The sequence below is a fragment of the Meleagris gallopavo genome, chromosome Z (assembly GCF_000146605.3).
Source record: "Meleagris gallopavo isolate NT-WF06-2002-E0010 breed Aviagen turkey brand Nicholas breeding stock chromosome Z, Turkey_5.1, whole genome shotgun sequence".
Lineage (NCBI taxonomy): Eukaryota > Metazoa > Chordata > Aves > Galliformes > Phasianidae > Meleagris > Meleagris gallopavo.
The window spans coordinates 17,599,298-17,622,605 of NC_015041.2; the positions used below are offsets into that span (position 1 = coordinate 17,599,298).

General features: G+C 37.8%; 3 protein-coding genes across 4 annotated transcripts in view; 2 read left to right on the forward strand and 1 right to left on the reverse strand.

Annotated features, from left to right (window-relative positions):
* Window positions 1-23,308, forward strand: part of LOC104914906 (zinc finger SWIM domain-containing protein 6-like) — a 537,827-nt gene that overhangs the window by 260,773 nt on the left and 253,746 nt on the right. The gene's annotated exons all lie outside the window — the stretch shown is intronic.
* LOC104914911 (zinc finger SWIM domain-containing protein 6-like) overlaps window positions 1-23,308 on the forward strand; it is a 490,619-nt gene that overhangs the window by 231,301 nt on the left and 236,010 nt on the right. The gene's annotated exons all lie outside the window — the stretch shown is intronic.
* The window catches only part of ELOVL7 (ELOVL fatty acid elongase 7), a 29,308-nt gene continuing 6,000 nt past the window's right edge, over window positions 1-23,308 (reverse strand). For both annotated transcript variants that reach the window (XM_010725450.2, XM_010725451.3), the window contains exons 2-8: window positions 11,090-11,183; window positions 8,407-8,597; window positions 6,191-6,271; window positions 5,747-5,803; window positions 3,943-4,048; window positions 1,204-1,340; window positions 1-428 (exon numbers count right to left, since the gene is read on the reverse strand). In XM_010725450.2, coding sequence (XP_010723752.1) covers window positions 225-428; window positions 1,204-1,340; window positions 3,943-4,048; window positions 5,747-5,803; window positions 6,191-6,271; window positions 8,407-8,597; window positions 11,090-11,153 — 840 coding nt within the window. In that variant the 5' untranslated portion in view covers window positions 11,154-11,183 and the 3' untranslated portion in view covers window positions 1-224. The remainder of the gene's footprint in view (window positions 429-1,203; window positions 1,341-3,942; window positions 4,049-5,746; window positions 5,804-6,190; window positions 6,272-8,406; window positions 8,598-11,089; window positions 11,184-23,308) is intronic.

A 23,308-nucleotide genomic window follows, 5' to 3' on the forward strand; every position in this document is an offset into this window, starting at 1 on the left:
TTTTTTTTTTTAAATCAAATCCACACTGTCCTCTTCTACTTCCCAAATTCTGAAACCCAAATAACTTATAGCAAAAATATTAGGTCTGCTTTGGAAGAAAACATACAAAATATACATGGTGTAGTGTGTGCACCCAATTATCTTGATTGTCAAGTAGTGCAAGTTTTAACTTTAACATATGCATTTTTTTCTTTTTTTTTTTTCGTAGGCAAGAGTTTTTTTTTTCACTGATCTTTTCTTATGCCATTTCTTGTCATCTTTGGTAGTCTCTGTCCCTTTGTGTAGGCATGGTACCAGAAGTGGAGAAACAACACTAAAAACATAGAGCCATATAGCCAAATAATAAACATGAAAATTGGATACTGGTATGGACAATCATCCATGATATAGATTTGTCCTATGTGGGCTGTAATCATAATAAACTGAACCTGGGAAAAAAAAAGATAAAGAAAATCAATACTTGAGTTTAAAAGACAAACTTTCTACTGACATTTAAAAAGATTTAGCATAATTTACATCCATAAAATGCTGGGGGCTTTTTCAGGTACTGAGATGTAGCATTAGATGCTCCCCAATTGTTACTGTACTGAGATTAAAAACAGAAGTGCCAGGACAATATGAATTATACTCAGAACTGAGAAACCCATACTACAGGAAAAGGAGTCCATACTGGTCAACTCAGAAGAAACAAGTAATTTGACATTGACCAGTAACAAATGGGACATTCCTCTGGAAAAACTAGCCAGTCGAACAGAAAACACATTAGGATTTGTGAACATTAGTTTTCTTCTAGTTCTGACTGCATATTGTCATGTGACACAGAAGGCTGCAGATTCCAAAAAAAGAATGGAGGACTAAAAGAAAATTTCCACATGACCGCTAAGTTAATAATCCACAGGTAATACTGCCAAGACAAAAGGCCTCTAAATAACTTATAAATATTCAAGCTAAATCATTCCCACTTACACAGAGATGTGTTTGCAAGCAGTAACTGCTTAGCCAGAAACTAAATTAATTTTGAATTAACTCAAAATTTTGAAAATTCAGTCACTAAACCAACTGTATGATATTTACACAAATATAAAAGGCATAAATATATTGCACTGTCTGCACTAGCCACAATCAGCTTTCTGAGAGATGTTGAAGTCAAATGGAAAACTACTCACAAGTTGGATAGTTGAAGTCAAATGGAAAACTACTCACAAGTTGGATAGTCGTCATGTACTTCTTCCACCACAAGTATTTATGATAGGCTGGTCCCAAAGAACAGATTCCATAGTAAGTGTACATGATAACATGTACAATGCAGTTCAACAAAGCATGAAATGTTCCTAAGCCACCTGTAGAAAAACAAAATAAGGTAGTATTATTGCACTGTGCACTAAAAAGGACACCTCAGCTCTCAGTAGTTTGAGTCAAAAGAAAAAAAAACACCACAAAGCCTACAGGAGCCTGTAGACATTAATGAACCCTCTAAGTATTTGACCAGAATAGGATTGACACGAATTCTGAGGGATCTCATCACAAAGGTTTATCTAAACTGTTCCAAAACAGCAGTAAAACTGTGGCGACCTTAAATAAAATGAAGATCGCTAATGTCTTGAAGTGAAAGATGTATGTGAAGAGCATTTGGTATAAGCAGTGTTCCACCTGCTTTATACCTATATTTATCACGATGAACTTCACAGAACTTTGGGGGATAAGTAACAAATCCCCAATGAATCTCCAAGGAAGAAATCATAGTTTCAGACAGAACATTTCTGGAATCATGATGTAAACGAAGGCCTCACAAATCCGTGTTCCATCTCAAAAGCATGCATACAGTGAAAATGAAATTTAAGGCCAAGTAACAATACTCTGGGGCAAACTCATGACTGGAACAAGGAAGACAAAAACATTTCATGTAGCATGTGAGGAAATGTTTCTTTTTCCACTGGATCAACAAAGGAGTTAGATAATTTGGCAGAAGGTAATTTTAAAGTAATTAATTAAATTTCACAGTTCAAATTAAGAAGAAGTGGCAAGGTATTTTTAGGAGAATCATGAACATGAAAATATTGAGCCATCAGAAAGAAAGCAAAAGAGAAAGAAAAAATGAAGAGCAGACACTTGGTGAGAAACATTTGTATCCAAAAGCCAATTTGCCATTGAAAAAAAAAATCACTTAAGCTATAAATAAGACTTATTTTGTGATTTTAGAAGCTCTCACTACCTCCAGCTTGATAGATCATAGCTGCTCCAGCTGTGATTGCAAACTGTCTTTGAAACTAAGCTATTTGTATTTTTCAAAAATAATTTGAGAGTTCTCACAGTCTGAAAGGACATACTTTTCTTGGCCTACACAGTGAATATGCAAAAGAAAAAATAAATAGTTAAAGCTGAGGGGAAAAAACAACAGTACAAGAATATGGTCCAAAAAACACCACTATAGATATACGCAATACTTTGTTTCCTGTTTATATCACATCAAGAAAAGCTTGGTCAGTAGAGACCACAACCACATTACTTAGAAGCAAGGACAAACTGTGACAAAACTGAAAACTGAAGATTATCATCAGCAGGACTGAAGTTCTTGGAAAAAAAATAAATTGTTAAACAGAACAATTTTTAAAAAGATTAATATAAAGATTAGCAATAGAGTAGAAATAAACAGCTCTTCATGACTGAGCAGGGGAGAAAAAAGATCTTGCACAGTTTGCTGAAAGTATTGGTCAAATTATCACATGGGAAACTTGAATCTGATGCAAACTCAGAAGCCTGTATCTGGTATAATGATCCAATGCCCAGATAAAAGGCAGAAAGTTAGTCACTTATAGATGGGAACTTTTTGAAGTTGAAGAGGAGGGGCTATTAGTTGCTGGGATTCTTTGCAGCTCTACAGACATACTAAGCTGTATGCTGAAAAAACTAATCACAATTTTCTCATTAATTTATATTCCAGTTATTCATCAACATTTGGAAAAGATGTGATCAAGCTTCCTAATAACAGAAATTCAGCAAATGCAGTAAAATTATATCCTTCCATACACAAGGAAGATCTGCACACTGGGCTCGTTCAAAAGACCCCTAAGTAAGACTGCTTTTGGGGCTTGTTTTCACATTCATAAAACAAGAACTAACATATCAGATGTTATCAGCATAATTCTATTCATCAGTTTGACTGATGAACACAGGAGAAAACGTAAGTAAAGAAACATGCACAAAAAAACATATTTCTTGGTAAAAACACCTATACGAAAAACACCCCCCCACACCTTCCTACAGATGTACTGCTAAAGGAGTATGTATTTCTCCATTTTGCAACTACCAGACTATTCTCATGCTTTATTTTCTAGTGTTGCACACTAATTTTGTAGCGTGCACAGAAATACAGAGCAAGGAAGGAGAAACTGTAATCTAAAGAGGACAAAAAAAAAATTATTTCAATTGAAATACAAGTATAGTCTAAGTTTTTGTAATAATTAAGCTCTATACTTTTGTGAAAGCACTAGTATTCAATGCAAATAAGCATCAGTCATTATACTGCCTAACAACAGTAAAAATAAAAATGCTAGGAATGACAAGAACACAGTACTCCCCTCCAATTCAGCTCTTACGTGCCAAGTGACTAAGTCTTCAAATTAGGTGCTGAGTTTATACTTTTTTTCTACCACTTTTAAAGTCAGTCACACCTCTTATTTACATAATTGTGCTCTGCTTAACTCTCTCCTCTGCACTTTTTCCCCTCAACTAAATAAAATTATGTCAAATAAGAAAAATGAGTACTGTCCCATTTACATAGTTGTCATGTATAGTGATCTCAGATCATAGATCCTGAAGGCATACAAATTTTAAAAGATTAATGTTCCCAAGAGTTTTTTAATCTGTTCTTCAAATGTTTGTCTCGTTTGTTTAAATTCTGCTACCAGAAGATATGTAAAAGTTAAACTGTCTCTCTGCTACCTGCAGCAAATTTGACTCCAAACCACCAGGTCCATGGCATGATGGAATGATGAAAGACATGCAGGAATGTAACTTGGTTGTTTTTCTTACGCAGCACAAAAAATATCTGAAACAGATTTTAACAAGCAGAATGTTATGGAAGATATTCAAGCTGAACATACTTACAGAAAACTGTATGTGTCAATGCTGGTTGCTCTCTACTGTACATTTTATAATTCTTCATTGTTGCAGTTGCAGGATAAGGTAAGAAAGTGATGCTCTGGACATGTCTGACTGATTTTCAAAAAAAATTAAACCAGTATTAAAATCCACCTATGGACTTTCAGTAGCCAGAGCAAGCTTTGAAAGAAAGTGTCCAAGATTGAGCTATCTTCTACGTGCAATGGACAGTGCGAGATGTACTTGTATGGATTGAGAAGTTATCAAGAAGGATAAGATGTTTTAAGTGTCCTGAACTACAAGTACAAAAGAAAAGACATTTAAGAAAATGAACCAAAGGACTAGAAATAGACGGAGGCAAGAAAAAGTATTAAGTTAGAGAAAGAGCACTTGATTTTGAACACCAAATTAGCTACTGCTGGAAAAGGTAACATAGGAAAGAATATATGCAGGCATTTTTAATAGATATTGATGGGCCACATTTAAAAGGACAAACACTGAGATAAGTGTTAAGGCACAACGGGAAGAAAAATGTAAGAAGCTAGGTCATGAGAAAGGTGCTATGAGATGGCAAGAAAAGAAACAAAAAAATTAGTCTGGTGAGCCAGGAAAAATATTTGGAAACAGCTGACTTATATGCAGCTAAGAAATCACTTTTGCAATAACAAAAAAAAGCTGCTGAGAAATAGGTATCTGATTGGGTGGATTCAAATAAAACAATTTAACTTTTTTTTTCCCCAAACCCAGGGCTAATGAAAAAGTACCAATCTTAACAAGATTATTAAATAGAGAACTAAGCCATTCAGGCTTTTCCAGTTCTAACATTTCTGTCGCTTCCATTACCATTCCATTTGTCCCAGTCAGTAGGATCTTCAAGTGTTGTAAAATGACTTTTGATAGATGCAAGTCAGCTGGCTAACTTTGCTTGCAGGGTACAGAACATCCAAGCTACTTGTGAGTCAGCCCCTGAATCATCACTGTTGCACCCAACACCATAAGACAAAGAAATCACAGCTGACTCCAGCATCTAGAAGCTGTCTTGAGAACAGCTCTGCCAGCCCTTCAGAAAGAAGAGAAGGCAGACAGCTGGTAGTGGTGACCAAGGTCTGCATTCTGCTTTACCACACTGCAGCTCAGACTTTCTACGGAATAGTTTACAGTACAGGCCTACCACTACATGCATCTCTGGTCACCGCAACACAAGCACACACAAGAATTTAGAGAAGGTAGGTATGGCAACTTATGCTGTATTCAGAGCTGTTGATGTAAATATTCCAGAAGCAAAAAAAATTTGAAGATGACATGCAACACATTTCAACATTATCAATACCGTGTTTTATCCACTGTGTTGAGACAATCATTGCTGCAGCACAATGGGTTCGTGTAATCAGCTGATAAGCAGCCAAGCTATCAGGGCTTCCTAATTTTTGAGAAGTATGTTATCTAACTATCGTTTTCCCTGGTTGTCCAGGAATGATGAGAGTACAGTGAAAGACAGTACAGGTTAACACTTCCATGGTATTCCAGTAATGAGAGTCACAGAGTTAATAAAAAAGCAACTTATGCCTTCGGCCCCAATAGCAACAGTTCTTTTATTGAGAAAAGGAAGCATCAATACATCATTTATTAGGCTACAAATACTTACAGTGTCTAATAATTCAATGAACTTGGAAAAGTAGTATAGCCAACAAGTTCGTACCATCTGCAAGAGTGAAAAACACTGTTAAATTCTAATAATCATAAATAAAACCAAGAAAGGGAAGTAAGTGTATAAAAGGAAAACAGAAGAACAGAAGAAAACAGTGCCTTGGTGATATATAGTTTGTTTTGTGGCTTTGTTTCAACTTTTTTCTTAAAAAAAATATTTCATCCTTAGAGAATTTTAAAACCAAAAGAAACAAGCCAACAAATGTATTGCCCATTTCCCTAACAACCAACCCCTACAGTTAACTCACATGTTCTACATTACACAGGAGGGCATTATCCTTTAGAGCACTCCACTCTAAAGAAATGCATTTGGTTGTTCAAAGCATTTCCAAAAATAAAGTCAGAGTAGCGTAACAGTGTGGCCTTGCATTTGGCTACTTACTCTTAGGGCTGTAGGTGACCTCGAGTAGTCAACAATATCACATCGGAATGAGTAGCCAGTCGCCCAACCTGACATAAGAAACTGAAGCACATAAAATTAGAGCATAGGTTTACATTGTGTCTTATGAAAAGATAATTAATGTCAGATTACTTTTGCAGTAACTAAGCAGGACGGCAAAACAACGTCATAAACTTGCTGGATCAGCAAGCTTGTCCGAAACCTACCTCTGTGTGGGCTAGTTACCATTTGCTGCTACAGATTAACAAATTTGTAATTCCAGGACCACACCTATAGACAAGAAGCTTCTTTCTACACCCATTATCTCACAGCATTACTAACAGGAGGAGAAACAACATCTCAAAACACCTGCTAGCTAAGTAACTGTATAAATCAGACCACAAAAACAAGTCAACACTTTCAAAGTTTTTGGAAGTCGTTACCACAGCCAAAAATCTTACTACTCAAGAAAATCAGTACAACTGAGAAGTACAGCTTACTACCCTTAATGAGAAGGAACAAATCTATATTCACTACAGTTTTAGTACCCTAGTTCCTAAAATCTTGCTTAGTTAACTACATGGTTCAATTACCTTTCACTGACGTAATGGGTTTTTACAGTCAAGAGCAGGTATACAAGGCAGGCCTGCATGTATTATCAGTAATTTCTCTCAATCATTTGATCATTTGTCTTGGATTGCATTAGACAAGAGCCACATTATTAATATTGCACTTGCTCACTCTCCTGCCAGCCATTGAGACTACTGCATCTTGTATCAGTTTAAAAAAATATTTCTCATCATAATCCTCTTATGCATGATAGGAGGTTCAGCTCCATAACAGATGAAATGAATTAGTCTGCAATTGCAATAAATGTGTTAACTTCCTAAAGAAGGAAACAGTTGTTTAAATAAAGCAAGATGTAGAACACCAACACAGCGTAATACTTTAACACCCACAAAATGGCTTGGATCCAAAGAGGGAAGAAAAAAAAAAATCAGCTTCTTGCTGAGTGAGACAATAGCAGAGATTCAATCTGTCATACTGCATTTATGCATCCTTTCATGAAATTTTAAAATACAAATCTTGACGCAGATTGAATGCTATGTTAAAATTCTGTCTGCTACTAACTTTATCTTATATAAACTTGAGGGCTTATAATCAAGATTATCACCAAACCACAAACAGATATTTGATGATTTTTCAAAACAAAAAGCAAAAAGCAAACATATGCATCTTGCCCTTAGAGCACTCAAAACAACCACCATTACACGAAGTAACTACTGCTGCACTGTTGTTAAAGTGCTGGTAAAAGAAATGTCAGGCAGTTCATTGTAAATAATGATGAGATCTTTGCAATTGATCTAGCAGATTCATTGTCATCTTGGCAGGACTATCTGGCACCTTTTCATGAATAATCTGACAAACCATATAACCACATAACTAGATTTTATATAAAAAGCATCAGTATTAGTTACTAGCATAATGATGTTTCACTGGGCTTTTCTTTAAAAAAAAAAAAGATCTTAAGCAGATATCTTAAGGTTTAAAAAACTGGTTCTAGATTAAAGTTTCTACACAGTCTATACTATTCATTCTTAAAGGCCTTTTGGTCAATCAACACCAGTTCTATATAGCACCAGGATTTGCTTTCTTAGAAGTCTAATACTTGCTTGAGCTATGAACTACAGCAAAATCTCAATGCTCCTTCTCTGAAACATCATCCATCTTGTTCAAAGATACTTTTTAAAAAAAATTTTTAAACGATGAGGAACCTGAAATTAGATATTGTTAGCATTTGAAATTCAAAAGGCAGACCTAATTGACGATTATTCTTTAGTAAACATACTCTGCATCACAATGAAACATCATTGCTGACTGTGGCATAGGATAAAAACAATTACATCAGACTAAGAAAAACATAGCCAATGAAAATCAAATATGTTGCAAGGATTTTTAAATCTGTAAATTGTATATAGTTGCATATAAAATATTTTACTATCTTTCTAGGTATGACTTACTCTCTTTTATCAAGTACCAGCTCAACTTATTTAACATACTGCTTGGAGAAATTTAACTAAAGCAACCAGAATAACAGTTTTGAGAATTGAAAAGCAAGAATTGTATTAGTTAGTTTATTATTAAAGTTTATTACAATTTATTAGGGTTTTTAGAGACATGAAATATATAACTATGTTGCAAATAAAAGTAATACTTACTTCATAAGTCATATACAAGGAAAGTATTACCACACTAAAGTTATAGAATGCCATTATCTGCCTGAGTTCAAAAGGTTTTTTATTTTCCATGAGTTTGGGTCCCAGTGAAGTGACAAAATAGATGTAGGTTCCAATGATAAAGGTTGTTGGAAAAGGTGAAGACATGAGTGGCCAGCCTTCCAATCTCGGATCTAGAAGAAAAAAGAAATCAGATCTGTCTTGTACTCATTAAATCCTAAAAAGGCTACTGAAAAGTATTTAATTCTTAATGACTCAGGTTTTACTTTCACTGATCAAGATTTAGACACCATTTGAGTCAAATTTACTCCAGCCGAATAACAAGAGTTAGCACCTGCTGGATTCTATGCTTCTTCCTGCATTACAGAATCACATAGGTTGGAAAACACCTTTAAAACCACCAAGTCCAAACAGCAGCCTGACCTACTGAATCCCGCTGCTAAATTATGTCCCGTAATGCTAAACCCACGCATCTCTTAAATGCCTCCATTGATGGGGACTTCACCACTTCCCTGGGCAGCCCATTCCAGTGCTTGACCACCCTCTCCATGAAGAAGTTCTCCCTGATATTTGATCTAACCCCCCCAGTATAACTTGAGGCCATTCCACCCTGTTTTCCTAACCGCCTGAGGGAAGAGACCAATCCCCTCCTCACAGCAAGCTCCTTTCAGGCAGTTGTAGAGAACAATAAAATCTCTCCTTAGCTTCATCTTCTCCTGACTAAACTTCCTAGTTCTCTCAGCAGCTCCTCATAAGTCATCAGTTCTTCACACCACACAATGAGGAAGACACATGGAATCACGATTAATGTTCTTTTCAGTCTACAGCTCTCTCCCATGAAAAGCCAGCATTTTCATACATTAATGCGGCTCAGAAGGCAGTGTAGGAAGGTAATGCACAAGCAGATTACTGAGGCTGCATTTGCAAACGAGACTGCATTCCTCTGGAAGAGCATAAACCTTGTCTCACAAGTTCAAGGTACAGACAGGGAGTAGCTCCACTTTTCAAGATGCTCAAGTGTTATAAACGGTATGTTGGAGGTAATAAGTATGGGGATTTCAAAGTTAGAAAACATTCCATCCCATCGGTTGGTATTCATAGCTTGTGCCTAACAAGTCCTGGCATGTCACCACTTTCACAGCACCCTGAACAACAATTTCATATTACAAGCTTCCAAACAGTAAAAATATTACAAGTTCCTCTCCAGATACCACAGACAGGCTTCAGTTATTGCAGTCTCCTCCCACACATGCTGCCAACCCTTTTAAACTTCATCTTTATCCTACTGCACCTATTTGTGATTCATCACCAAGACCCAGCTAAAAGAGACGTACGTTTCTCCACAATCACAGAAGGACCCTGAGATATCTACTGACTCCATAAATTGCTGCTTTCATGGTCTGCTGCTGTGTGCTGGCAATGAAGTTATACCACTGCAATTCTTGTTAAATGTTTAATTTATGTTCAACCTATGGCACACAAGCAATGTGTTATCCATGAAGCACTCTAATGCTGTTTACAGTCATGTAAGTGATACCTGTTAGTAAATTCAGGGTTTTACATAAACATAAAAAGCTTGAAGAAAATGAATTATAATATCCCTCACAGCCCACTGTGCCCACTGCTGCTGCCCATCACCACCCAAATGGGGTTGTGAACCACTGCACAACAGATTAGAAAAAAATTGTATCTGTATGCATAGCATTGCAAGAGAATCACTTGCTCTTCACAACTGATTGCTTTTCTGCATCTGCCCCTCGCACTGATACTACCAAAACATTCCCCACTTGGTTCTGAGGAAACCATAATATATTATGAGATGCCAAATACAAGCACTGGTGGGCAGAGAGATAAGAAACTCAAATTGTGACATCACGGACAGTGCAGCAAAAATTCTCTGTCACCCATCTCAATCCACTTCACCTACATGCATCATAGTGATAAAACTCCCTGTTCAGTAGCATCACAGCTTGTCTATGAACAAGACAGATGGTTCCTAGCTATACTGGAAGCTATACTAGAAAATATAAGTATTTGTCAATCTTTCACATCTTCTCAAGTCTCCCTTGAGAAGAATCAGCTAATACCATTTACTACACAGCTATCACAATGAGGAACACTATGTTAAAGCAAAACATGATTAATATCCTCATATTGGGTGCACCAAGAGACTAATTTATGAAATAGGTTTTTAGAGTGAATTGCTCTGAGGGCTAATTTCAATATATTGTACCTTAACAGGGCTTGTATTTGGCAAAGACAAAATACAGTAACACCACACACCTAGTATTATCAATAGCCTACCATTGTTTGGTAGTGAAAAAGTTAGAGCTTTGCATTCAGTAGCACAGAAAAAAAACTAAACTTCATATTTAAGCAAGCCAGAAACTCCTACAGAGTAATCACTGACAGCACTTCATTAGTCTGGGGTTATACCTGTAAGTTAGCCAAGTTTTGTTTCTTTTTTTTTTTTTTTCCTTCTTTTTTTTAAATTCAGAACGTAATTTGTTCTTTATAGTTAAAAATGTCAGTAGCTATCCTGACAAGTCTATGAAACATGAACAGGAAGATAAAACTACTTTAAGCTGGTATCAGCACACCTATAATATCTACATATTGAACTTCAAAATTATTGAAAGTTAAGTTTTAGATTTAAATGACTCACCGGCATCTTTGATCCATTCATCATAGAGCAGCACAGCCTTTGAGGTTAAATTGCTAAGGGCCATTTTCACCTGATTAAGATTTTATGATGTTGCCTGCAGGAAAAATGAAACAAAACAAATATAGACTTCTGTAATTAATAAAACAAAGCTCAATGTCTCATTATGTCAATAGCCCTCTCCAACAGCATTTTGGAAAATATTTTCAGCAAACAGAATGGAAACAAAAAAAGTTTAATGGATCACCACATGTGAAATACAGATTAGGGAGCATTATTAGCTGGCCACATCGCACAACACTTGATGCTGACTTATAGCTGAGCTATTATGCACAACATTTCATAATCTCTGCATACTGAACAAGTTGCTTCCATGCCATAAAGCGTTATCTCAAGAAACCACACTGTGGTTAACCATTACAGTGAAGGGGAAGATATAAATAAAGAGCAGCTGGTTAGTTTGTTTTTATTGCCATCGCCTTTAAAAGTCCAACTCACTGGTAATGTGATGAAGTTCCTCTTTGCAACATTTACTATTGAAAAACTCAATTTTCTATCAAGAAGGGTTTCTAAGACAGGTGGGAGGGAGAAGAGACTCCAGTATCTGCACACTTATTTAAATACAGGAATTAGCCACATTATAATTAGCATGCAAATCACACTCTTATGAATCAACTCTTTCTACAACAGCATTATGAAGCGTTATAGTACCACTGGCAATAGCATTAACTCAAAGAAATTTCCAGCAAATCCAGCTTGCACACAGCACCATCCACATATATAAAACAAAGAACGTTCATATGAATACTGATTTTTTCACTCCAAAAATCAAGTACCCACCAGCCCCTATCTTAGCTCATTTCCACCCACAGACTTTTTTTTTTTTAACCGCAGCACATCTGAATGATGCCACTCCTACTCCCACTGAGTGACACTTTCAGTACCTCAGCATAATCTTCACACAATATTCACCTCTTAGTCCAGGCTGCAACACACCTTGATAACCAGCTCCTTTGTTCTGGCCTCCAATCTCAGACTCCTCCAGTCTAAGTCAGCTGCAGCTTTTGAGAGCCAGTTCTACCCCCACGATGGTGCAACATCTCCCTGCTCACTCTTCAGATCTCCCTACTGTCTTCTCATTTGTCCTCTCATTTTCAAGGCTAGGTTGGATGGGGCCCTGAGCAACCTGGTCTAGTATTAAGAGTGGAGGTTGGCAGTCCTGCCTGCAGCAGGGGATAGTGGAGTTTGATGATCCTCAATTTCCCTTCCAACCCAAGCCATTCTATGATCCCGCACTGCAGCAAGCCTATAAAATATTTTCCTCCTTATCTCTAGTTCTTAAAGCATTTCCTGTTCTCTGGAATTTCAAAATATTCAATCACCCCAAAGCACGCTACGCCCACCCTTCATCACAAAACACAACTGACGAGCCTGTCTTCATTAGGGTTCACCTGATCTAGCTCTTACCAACTCTCATTTCTGCTACCCACATTTTCCTGCTTGCACTTCTGCACCTAAAACTACCCTTTCTTGTTGTTCAGAAATTGTTCCCTCTGCTGACAGCTACCAGAAACACCATCTTCCAGAATCATCATCAACCTCATTTCCTAGCAAAACATCAACTGCCTTTATGCTGACCATCTTCACATGCCCTATACTACTTGATTTAGACAGTACCAAAGAAATTCAAATTGCTAAAAAAAAGCACCTTCACTATGACTAAGGGGATGAATTCCTTACTTCTTCACAGCTATGCTTAAGAAGCAATTATCATTTATATCTTCCACTTTACAGATGTTGCAGAACTATTTTTTGAGGTATCAGAAAAGTCAACATTGATCCAGTAAGCCTATCATCTTTCAAACAAGTTAAAACGAAGATGTTTCTTATTTCTAAGCAATCATCACTCAACATAACATTCTACATAAATGCAAAATTTATGTATGCAAAATGCACAACAAAAACAGACATATACACAGCTATTAAAAAGTAGAGAATAATCCCATAATCCCCCATACAGTTGCTCACTTCACAGAAATTTAATTTTGTTATTATGCTGTACTGAACTCTTTACATTAAGTCTCTCCATCACATGCCCAGTGTACTGCTGAGACAGTTTTGAACATTCTTTGTAATTCAAAGCCTTATTAAAATCAGAAATAGCCTTATGACCTTTAGTATGCAAGCACACAAAAGCCTAATCTATTTCTACCTGCATAGATTAATTTGATTGCCTTACATTACTGACAGGGCAATTCTAACTGCCTAAATGCAGTTCATACATGGGCACTATAATCTTCAATTCCTAGTGAATCAAATATTCCTTTTTTATTTTCAAATTAAGCATGAATTTTCCTTTTTGCCCCCTTTTACATTTAAGCAAGCAAATATTGAGGAATCTATATAGATAAGATGAATACAACAGCAGCTAGATTTCTGCAGAGACCAGTTTTTTAGTCTTTTTTCTTTTTAATTAATCTTATTTTTAAAGTCAATGGTGACTTGCTCTGGCAATCTTACATTTACTGTGATCAAGAGCATTTAGCATAACCAATAAATCACTCCCCATACATTCCTCAGCAATAGCTGTACCCATAAATCCACAGCAATTATTTTTACTCCCCCACACATGTACAGTCACACTGGAGTTCAATGAGCAGACATACGCCCATACAAGCTTCTAACAGAACTCAACATGAAAGAAGTCCATGTCCATTTTTACACCGTTATTGTTACGTTTTCTAAAAAAGGCACCACAGTGTTATAAAACTGTGTTTATAAAGGTGCTGGCAAAATTAGCAATTGCAGGAAACATCTCCTTCCTTTTCTATTGTAAATTTCAATGACCCTCTTCTTTTTGGCAAATTATAAATAACCCTGTCATCTTGCTCTATAAACCAAAGTATGGATGATAATGACACTATGTAAACTCAACCCAGTTGAGCTGAAAAGCAAGGTTTTTCAGATTGTACAACAATCAGCCAAGCAACGTGGCTGAAGGTTAACTTGCATTGGGGGAAAGCGTTGAAAATCTGTACTTTATTAATAATTATTAAATAGATTGATTACAGTAAGTTAGCCTTACAATACAGATTTCTTCCTATTTCAGTCACCTTAGAATATCCAGTCAAGAGTATATCAGACTATATATCAAAGTATATCAAACGGGATGCCTCGTTCAACATATTCTACCAAAACCTACAAAATACTTTGTTCACAGAACAGCTCAGTGTTTCAGTCAAAAAAATATATATTCACTGAATAATCATGTAACATTTAATTAGTACTTCAATGAAGAGCAATAGCTTATTGAATTCACTGCCATTCAGTCTTCCTCCTGTCAACCTGGAGATTATCTAAATGAAGCTCAGACTGGCTAGTTCTATATGTTGACCAAGACCTACGCTAAATGAGAAATCTACTACCTCCAAACATGCTCTCAAAAGCCCAGAAACTGCTCACTCAGAATAGATTGCCACTTATTACCCTTTGTGGTGTTGATAGACTTCCTCCTCCTCATGGTTGAAACCTTGAAACCTGACAATTGCAACCTCAGCAATGCACAAGTCTTTGCTTTTATCCATTTGACATGTCAACACCACTTCAGTTTTGTATTAAGAACCAGATAAACACGCTGTCAGTGTTTAAACAGCAACTCCAATGCCAGCTGGTCACTGGAACTCAACTACTTCTAATCCCCTGCTTCTGCTCATGGCAGATATGCAGAGCAGACAAAAATGCTCTTTCCATACTGTTGCATAAACACTTGCCCCACCTCTCCCAACTTCAGCACTCACAGCTCTTCTCCCCTAAAAACATTTCACAGGAACTGATACAACAAAGGCCCTCAGCCTTCAAAGTTTCGTTTCTGTTCACAACCGCCGCTGAATTTATTCTGGAAATTTTGCAGCTTAGCTGCCCTAGAGCAGCCCACCTCACAGACGCTAAGAAATTATTCTGCATCTGAAAGTAAGCAAAGAACAGAAAGACACAACTAGGTATTCCAAGAGCAGGAACGATGTCTGTGAGGAGGACAGCGCTACTCATAACCTTCCTATAGCTAGAAGATTTAAAATCAACTTTTGCATGCAACACTACTACTTTATTTTCAAAGCATTTTACAATTCTATTTGTTTTCTCAACTAGCCACCTACTTCTCCTTTGTAATTCCACTCCTATGAGCAATTAATTACATTTACATTAGGAGGTACATTTTGTCTTGTCACCTTACACTTCACACACAAACTCATACATATTGGGAAATACCATAACAAGTCTTTCCGTTGTTATTTTTCTTGCTGTTTGTTTTTAAGAACACCCCCAAAAAACCCACATAACCACACAAAAGAGAAACAATTAGACTGTTCTTCAATAAAAAACAATTTCGAAAGGCTGGTTTTTCACAATACAATCATGTCAATAGGAAGAAATCCAATGAAGTTCTGGCACAGGTCTGATTCCACTACTGCTTTCAAAGCCAATAGAACTTATCCCCTAAGCATGAAACAGGAAGTATTTAGCCTGAAGGCACAACGACCTGGAGACAAAGAAAACCATTTCTTAAATACACAGATTTAGCTCTTCACACTATGAACCCATTCGCACATTAAGCATTTATTTAGTCACAGTTCAGTCAGTTTGACAACATTTAGTTCATATATCTGTTAACATACCTGCAGAATCAGCTCTGGAAAACAAGCACTGCAATCATTTCTATTAAACAAACGAAATCATCTGTGAAAACCTTTATGAAGGTACTCGACTCTCAGAAATAAATGAGTGCTTTTTATATACATACATGTATTTTTTTTAAATAGCAACAGAATTCATCCTGTGTACTGCGGTTCAAGCCAGCTGAACTAATATCATTTTTGAAGAGACCTTGAAATAAATACGCCTCATCATTATAAAGATGGGACATAAGTGAACCAAATGATGGAACAGGCTGCATCAGAAGAGCAATACCATTTGTTGCTCTCCAGTTCCCCATGGCTCAGCAGACAGCTGAAATAGCTGCAGCTGAATTAAAGCGTACAGTTTTGCAGAACTGATTTCAAATCTGACCATTAATTTTACTGGAGAGGGGATACACAATAAAGTAATTTAAGCCAACAAAAACGTGCAAAATGCCACAGCAACCATTTCAGAATGCCACATGATGACAAGCAGTAGGCATTAAGTTGCTGGAAGCACTCGAGTTCTGCTAGTCCAAAAAAAAAAAAAAAAACTAATACTATTTCCCCTAACGAGAATTACTGGTATGCCTCAAACATTCTTTAATTTTAAATGAGAACAAGCTTCTAGCATTCTTTGGCTTAACCCACATGAGAGATATTTGCCATTCTTTGCACTTATTTATTCCCCCTACAGAGTTTTTAATGTTCAAATATACTTTTACTATTTAAAAGCAAATCTTGATAACACCACTGCAGTAAAAAATTCCATCTAACTTCAATCTCCTCTCTTTTATTTTAAAACCATTCCTCCTTGTCATATCTTTACAGATCCTGGCAGACAGGGCCTTACTTTTATAGGTATCTCTCAGCAAGATAGAAAATATGACAGCGAAGTACAAGCTTCAATGGGGTAACTTCCAGCCGAGGCAGATGCTAGAAGCACATTTTCTAGAATGTTACCCCTCTGACATGTCCAGCGGGTAATGATGGCAGGACCGCTCCCACCCAGAGACCCTGCAGGAACATGAGAGAGCACTGATCCACACAGGTCTGATTTTGCAACATCTTAAGAAATGACAGTAATACTAGCTGACATATTCAGTCACAATTATGAAACTTCAATGTTTCAGAATCACTTACTGTACAATTGTTAATTCTGCTCTTGAAGTTCGCATGGTAATTAAATAGAGAACATTTCACAGATCGCTGTCTTTTGCATTACCTGGAGAACATCAGCTCTGCCCTTCCTATTTCCCAAGGGTGATTATGTAAACGCAGGTGTTTTAACTACATTACACCCTTATGCCACACTGCAAACAAATACAGAATAGCTATTGCATTAGATTGATTGCTCACCTACGTTCTGCAATGAAGTTGGATATCTCCTGGCATTACAGATTTCCCTCAGAAAAGTTTCTGTGACTTTCCCAATCCTTTATGCCTTCCTTCAACTACACTGTCCACTTTTTGAAAGGCCCATCTCGCAGGTAGGCTGGCTATACCCTCCTTAGCATTGGGTGGATTTTTTTTGTTGCTGCTAGTATTGAGATGTATTAGATGTCACTGTTATTAAATTTCAAGCTGTATCACCGAAGCCATTCCATTAAAAAAAATCCTCAGGGTACATCAGTCACATCTCTATGTGCATTTAGCAGTAGGCATCAGAATGGAATACAGATTTCAGGGAAAGTGTAAATCCCTTTACAAAGAATGGGGACACCTTAAAAATCAAAGAAAGAGATTTAAAGATTGTATTAAAATATGCGCCTGTAAAATCCCACACTGGCAGAAGTCAGTAAGAGGTCTAATACTTAACCTCTGTTGTCACCTTTATTGCATTATTTACACAGTATCTCCATACTTAAAGCTTTGCTTTTTAAACTACAATCAAATCTGTCATTTACCTACACAAGCAAAGTAGCCTATAAGCAGCAGAACTAGTAAAACACCCAATTTCAATCGTGCTTCATATTGGTTTTCTGCCAGCCAAGTGGATTTCCCATCCTGATAAAGACAATTTATATTTCCTCCCACAACCACTTAAAATTTGTTAACTGATACTGCAGACTTCAGTCAATGCTGAAGACTGGTAATGGACACAGACAGCTCCATTTTGTGCCCAGCTTCCAGCTGGTATCACAGAAGCACCCTTCTCTCTGCCTACTCCCATCCAACCACCAGCAACTCCATCATGTAGTCCCACGGCATCCCTGCTGAAAAGTTCTAGTCCTCAGGCAACTGCAGGATAAACCACTGCAGCTCAGCAACCCACTTGGAACCTTCATCTTCTGAGAAAAGCAATGGCTGCACCAGAGGAAGTTTATGCAAGGGAAAACAACGAGACACATGGTCACAGGAAGGTGGGAAAGTCGGATTAGCAGCCTTGTAGTAGAGGTTTAAGCTGATGGTGAAATCACGTAAGGAGAGAACAAGATTATCATGCCTCGTCCTGCATAACCACAGACAATCATGTGTTATATATTCAATCAAGAGAACACACCACTTCAGCAAGCCCTCAGTCTGTCCATAGCATGTATAAGGGATGCTTCATGATACAAGAACTAAAGCTAGACAAATTGCACTGTGCTATGATCTGATAGCAAGAGACTAGGAATAACACTGATGCAACTGTAAGCAATCCCAGGGATTAATCCCATAGAAAGGCACATCAAATCATAGTCTGCAAACATAGCCTGGAAGGAAGGGTTTTTTTTGCAAGTCTGAATTCAATCATCAGTTTATCTCAGTGATGAGAGAAACAGTGGGCTAGTCCCGAAGAGGATTTCCAGTTTCACCTGGGAAACAACCACCACGAACAGCAGTATCTCTTTCCATCCCCACCCACCTCCCCCTTCACTGCATTCCTAATGTTTTTGCCTTTCTCAGGAACACTAGGGAGAAAAGCTCCTTGAGATATAAACTGTTATCAGTGCTCCTCTGCCTCTACTTGAGCACTTGCAAGACAGCCACCCTGCCATCAGCTAGTCTCACTTGTCTCCTCACCTGCTGCTCCAGGCCACTCTGCAACCAGGCTACTCTCCCTAATAGCCAGTGCATGGCTTCTGCTCAGCTCCTACAGGTTTCATTCCAGCTGGGTGATACCAGCTCCCAAAGCCACTCACTGCTGCCAGCAAGCAAGTCTTGTGACACATGGTGTGACAACTTTTACCTGGAAGTCAAAATAAGATTCACTTATGATATAGTATTTGCAGTAATGAAACCTCATTTCCATTAGCTATTGATACACCATTACGCCCATCAAAAACCTCTGGCAACGTATTCATTTAGTATTTGCAACAGATCTGATTCCAGTTAATCTCTTCTTTATCCAAAAGACTTAACAGCACCTCCTTTTTCCTCCTTCTTAATTATGTAACCAGAAAACCTTCTGCAGCGTTTTCATTTTAAGATCAGATCAGTTGGTTTAAGTCACTTTAAATAGGCTTTCACTGAACAAGAGCCATGGGCTAGGGAGTAATGATGCAATCTAGTATGTTCATCAGCACAGTCACATGCACCCTGTGCCACCCATTCATTCCTCTACAAGTGAGCATCAAACATGTAGAGCTTATACCCATCTGGACCTTTTCTTTCTACAGTAAACTCTAAATGATCTAGAGGGGTAAAGACTGATATTTAAGCTAACAGGTTTGCTTTTTTTTTTTCCCCTCACTGTGCTCACATCCACTGTTTGGTCTCCATCAGTGTTCAGCAAGCATCAATGAATGTCAATTGGTGCCATTTTCGCCACATGGAGGAGTTCAATGACACACCTTTGCTTCATACATACTTCCATGTCAGACACCATTTTGTCAGGCTGTCACTCTGCTGCCATCTGTCACATGGCAACCGAACGTAATGGAATATTGGCAAGAAGGTTCAAGCTCTACTACCATATTACCAACATGCACCTCTGACATCATGGACCAACATAATGAAATAGGAGGCATTACTTTTGGAGCAGCCCTCATACCTGCCTGATTAAAGTTACTTGTGCAAATGTGGAGTGGGATAAGAATGAGAGACCATCGCCTTTCTTCAACTGTAAGCTGTAGTGCAACACATAATCTCCTCGTTAACAGTCAAAAGGGGAACTGTATAAGAATCTCACATATCTAATTAATTAAAATATAAACAGTTTGCTACCAGGAACTGGTAGACAAGAGTTTGTGTCCACTCATTTGGCAGAAAAGCGACATCAATAAATTGTCATTAAATAGTCACTGTGGGGGCAATCCATGGAACTTGAACAAAAAGAAATAAAGAGACAAAGAGCTAGACTGCAGTTTCCAGAGAAGACCCGTTAAAACAAGTAGGAACAACACTTGTTACACAGGGAGCATCATGCTAACCTAGTTATTAACAATGGAAAATAAAAGCAGACAATTTTCAATAACATTTTTTAACCAAATAATCAATGAGAATGTACCTGTAGCTATTCAACTATGGATAAGTATAAATGGAAAAAATCAGACCTGAGATTTCCTCCTGTGGTAGAGAGGAAGACTATGCTGTTTTTTTTTAAACATGAAAACTCAGCAGAACAGAATTTATGGGAAGGGGAGACAAATATGTAAATATACATGTATAAACAATTACCTTAAGAACGTAACATTCACCTTAAAAAAAATTACTATAAAAAAGGCGAACAAACGTGGAATATTCATCAGTACTGAAGGAAGTATTTTCCTACAATCACTTCTTGCCTACAGCAAGATTACAGCAACTGACAGCTCGGGTACTGTCACCCCAGAAACCATGATGCAAGGTCATTGTCATTTTACAGAACTTTTATTACAATAGCTGCAATATTGCTGGGTTCAGAATGTGAGTAAGCAGGAACACTGATAACAGTGGTGTGGAATTGTGACATCTTATTTTGTTCACAGTTTAATGCAGCAATTTACAAGAGCTGAGCACTCCCACACTGGCTGATATGGACTTATTTCCTTCTCCATTGTTTCCCACTGCCTTGCAATTGCTCAGCCTCCCCAGCCTTGGGTCCTGAGCTTATATCCTCAGCAGCAAAATAATGCATTCCTTCTACTCCAACATTGCTTGCATTGCATTAAGCAGCCATAAATTTTAAAGGCTGCTGACCCAGAACTGACACCCTCCCCATCCACCCACCATCCAGCATAACGGACACGCTGTTGCACACTGTAAACACTGGCAACTGCATCCTCCCTAGAAGGCTCTTCCAGAAGAAAACTGGGACCAGCTGTGTCCACAACCTTCTGCTGTGATGCATGCTGTGCAGTGGTCAGCTCTGGGGAGAGCAACACAGGCTGCTGAACTTCGAAGGGAGATGGCAAGGGCAGCAATGAGATGAGCCGTTTTAAAGGAAGTCTGTGCTCAGCACATTTTGAAACTATCAGAATGAGGAAGTCCATTGTCATTAAAAAAAAAAGAAAGCTTCTGCTCACAAGTTCAATCTTGGAACATCAGGCCATGGGATGTGCTCCCTGAAGTGCTCCAGGAAGCAACTACACAGCCACATCCTAAACCTTTTCAGTCCAGAGGTGAAGATTCATAGAGATGCAGTTGAAGGTCCCAAATCATTGAAGAACATGCAATTAAAGGTGTTCTGCTTTGTCCATATTTTAAAAACAACATTCTTCATCATGGCAAAAGGTCGCATTAATCTGTAAAAATGCACTTGGGAGTATTAGCATCAGCCCATGAACTTATTCTATACCATCACTTCAAGATTCAAGCCTCTTGGCCAGAACAACTAAATAAGAGCCAAGAAAACAATAGTAGAGTTCTAATTTCTCCTAACAGCCCAGCTTTTCTCCTGCATCCCAAAGAATATCCCCACTTGGAAAAAAGAAAAAATTGTCTTGCACTTGACCAGAATTACTGCAGAAATGAAAGAGTTTCAGAAACTGACATCGGATAGAAATGCCTTAAGAAAAAGCCTTATGTTTCCCAGCCAGTTCCAGTGGTATTCTGTCCTCAAGGAAGGAACCACAGAAGGATGAAGAAGAGAAGGTAAAAAGATGCCCAGACATCATGGAAGATAGAGAAAGTGAACCTGTAGACTCATCCACAGTGAAGAAAGACACTATCAAGACTGCATTATGCTTATACTTCAAGTCTGGGCATGAAAAGATCAAAGTTGGTATATTACAAATCCCTACGTCAAAATGTTTGAAATTTGGTTAATTCTTTGCATTCCACCCAAGAAGCCTTGAGTGCTGCTTACAGTACAACTTGGTGAGTAGCTTTCCATGGTGCCCTTCCCTTTTGAGATGACTGCATCCCTTGCAGAACAATCCAGTCTTCAGAGGTTGGAGACATTGTGAACAAAAGGAAGGATGCACCTCTGCTTTAATTTAGCATTAACAGGAACTCCAAAAACACTTTTCTACACTTGCCCTGCAGACACTCTACGGAGGGCTATAAAGGTGTCAGAAACCCTTTTGATTTCCACAGAAGCCTGTCTAGACAGGACTCAATCAACAGATGCAGCAGGAACACTCACAACTGTCTACAAGTATTACAGAGAGGAAACATCTGATCCAGGTGACTTAGAGCAGTGAAAGATCTATGGAAACAAAAGAAAAAGGTTGCTCCTTTTTTGCAAAGTGATATCTTGCAGGACAGCAGCCAGATGACAATCTACTCTCAAAAACTTAGATGGAAATAAAGTTCCCTACCAGCTAAAAATATTACCTGGTTTGATTAGCAAAGAAACATTAAACCATTTTTAAATAAGTTTTTTAATAAAAATTGATGCTTAAAAGGCTATCAGCACTTTGTTCTGCTTCCAAGCAAAAAAAAAAAAAAATGCAGCAGTTTTCATAAGGCCAAGTGCCAAGTGGAGGCCAGTGTTATGGGCAAAATATATTAATGATATGACACAGTTGTTAAGGTTGACATCTGCCCCAGACCTTGTTACTTAGATCTCAATTCCTGCACTAACCAGAATGTTAAGATACTGTTATTATTTTGCACTTTCAGGAAGCTCAGAAAGAGTATATAGAGCTGTACTGTGCAAGTTAGAACTTCTTTAAATTAGCTTAACACTGAATAATACCTTCACAGAAGAACAGGATGAAATGCACCACATTAACAGACAGGCTTATCACAAGTATGTCGGGAAGTATAATTCCACCTGGAAGGCCTACTGAATATTTTCCATCTTCAAACAGAAAATTTCATAACCACAGCAGTTCCCAGGCAACAGGTGACCACCAAGGACCACAAGACATGGTTGCAGTTTAAAATAGATAAGCTGAGCTAGACAGTGTGGAGGATTCAACCAGTTCATATCAACTGCACTTATTTTTCCCATTTCTGCTCCTGAAAGATTGCCAAATACAAATAGCCAAATAAATAAATGAATAATCCCATCAACAAAATACATTAGGCAGCGAGTGTGCCACATTAGAATAACGCAGGAGACAATAATACTTTCAGTGCAGGAGGTTGGCAAGAAGCAGAGCACTCAGCCTAATGCTGATGTTCCCATTTAACAGTACACGAAAATCACTCAGCATGCAACATCAGGAAAGGAGAAGAAAACTGGAACATCTCCAAA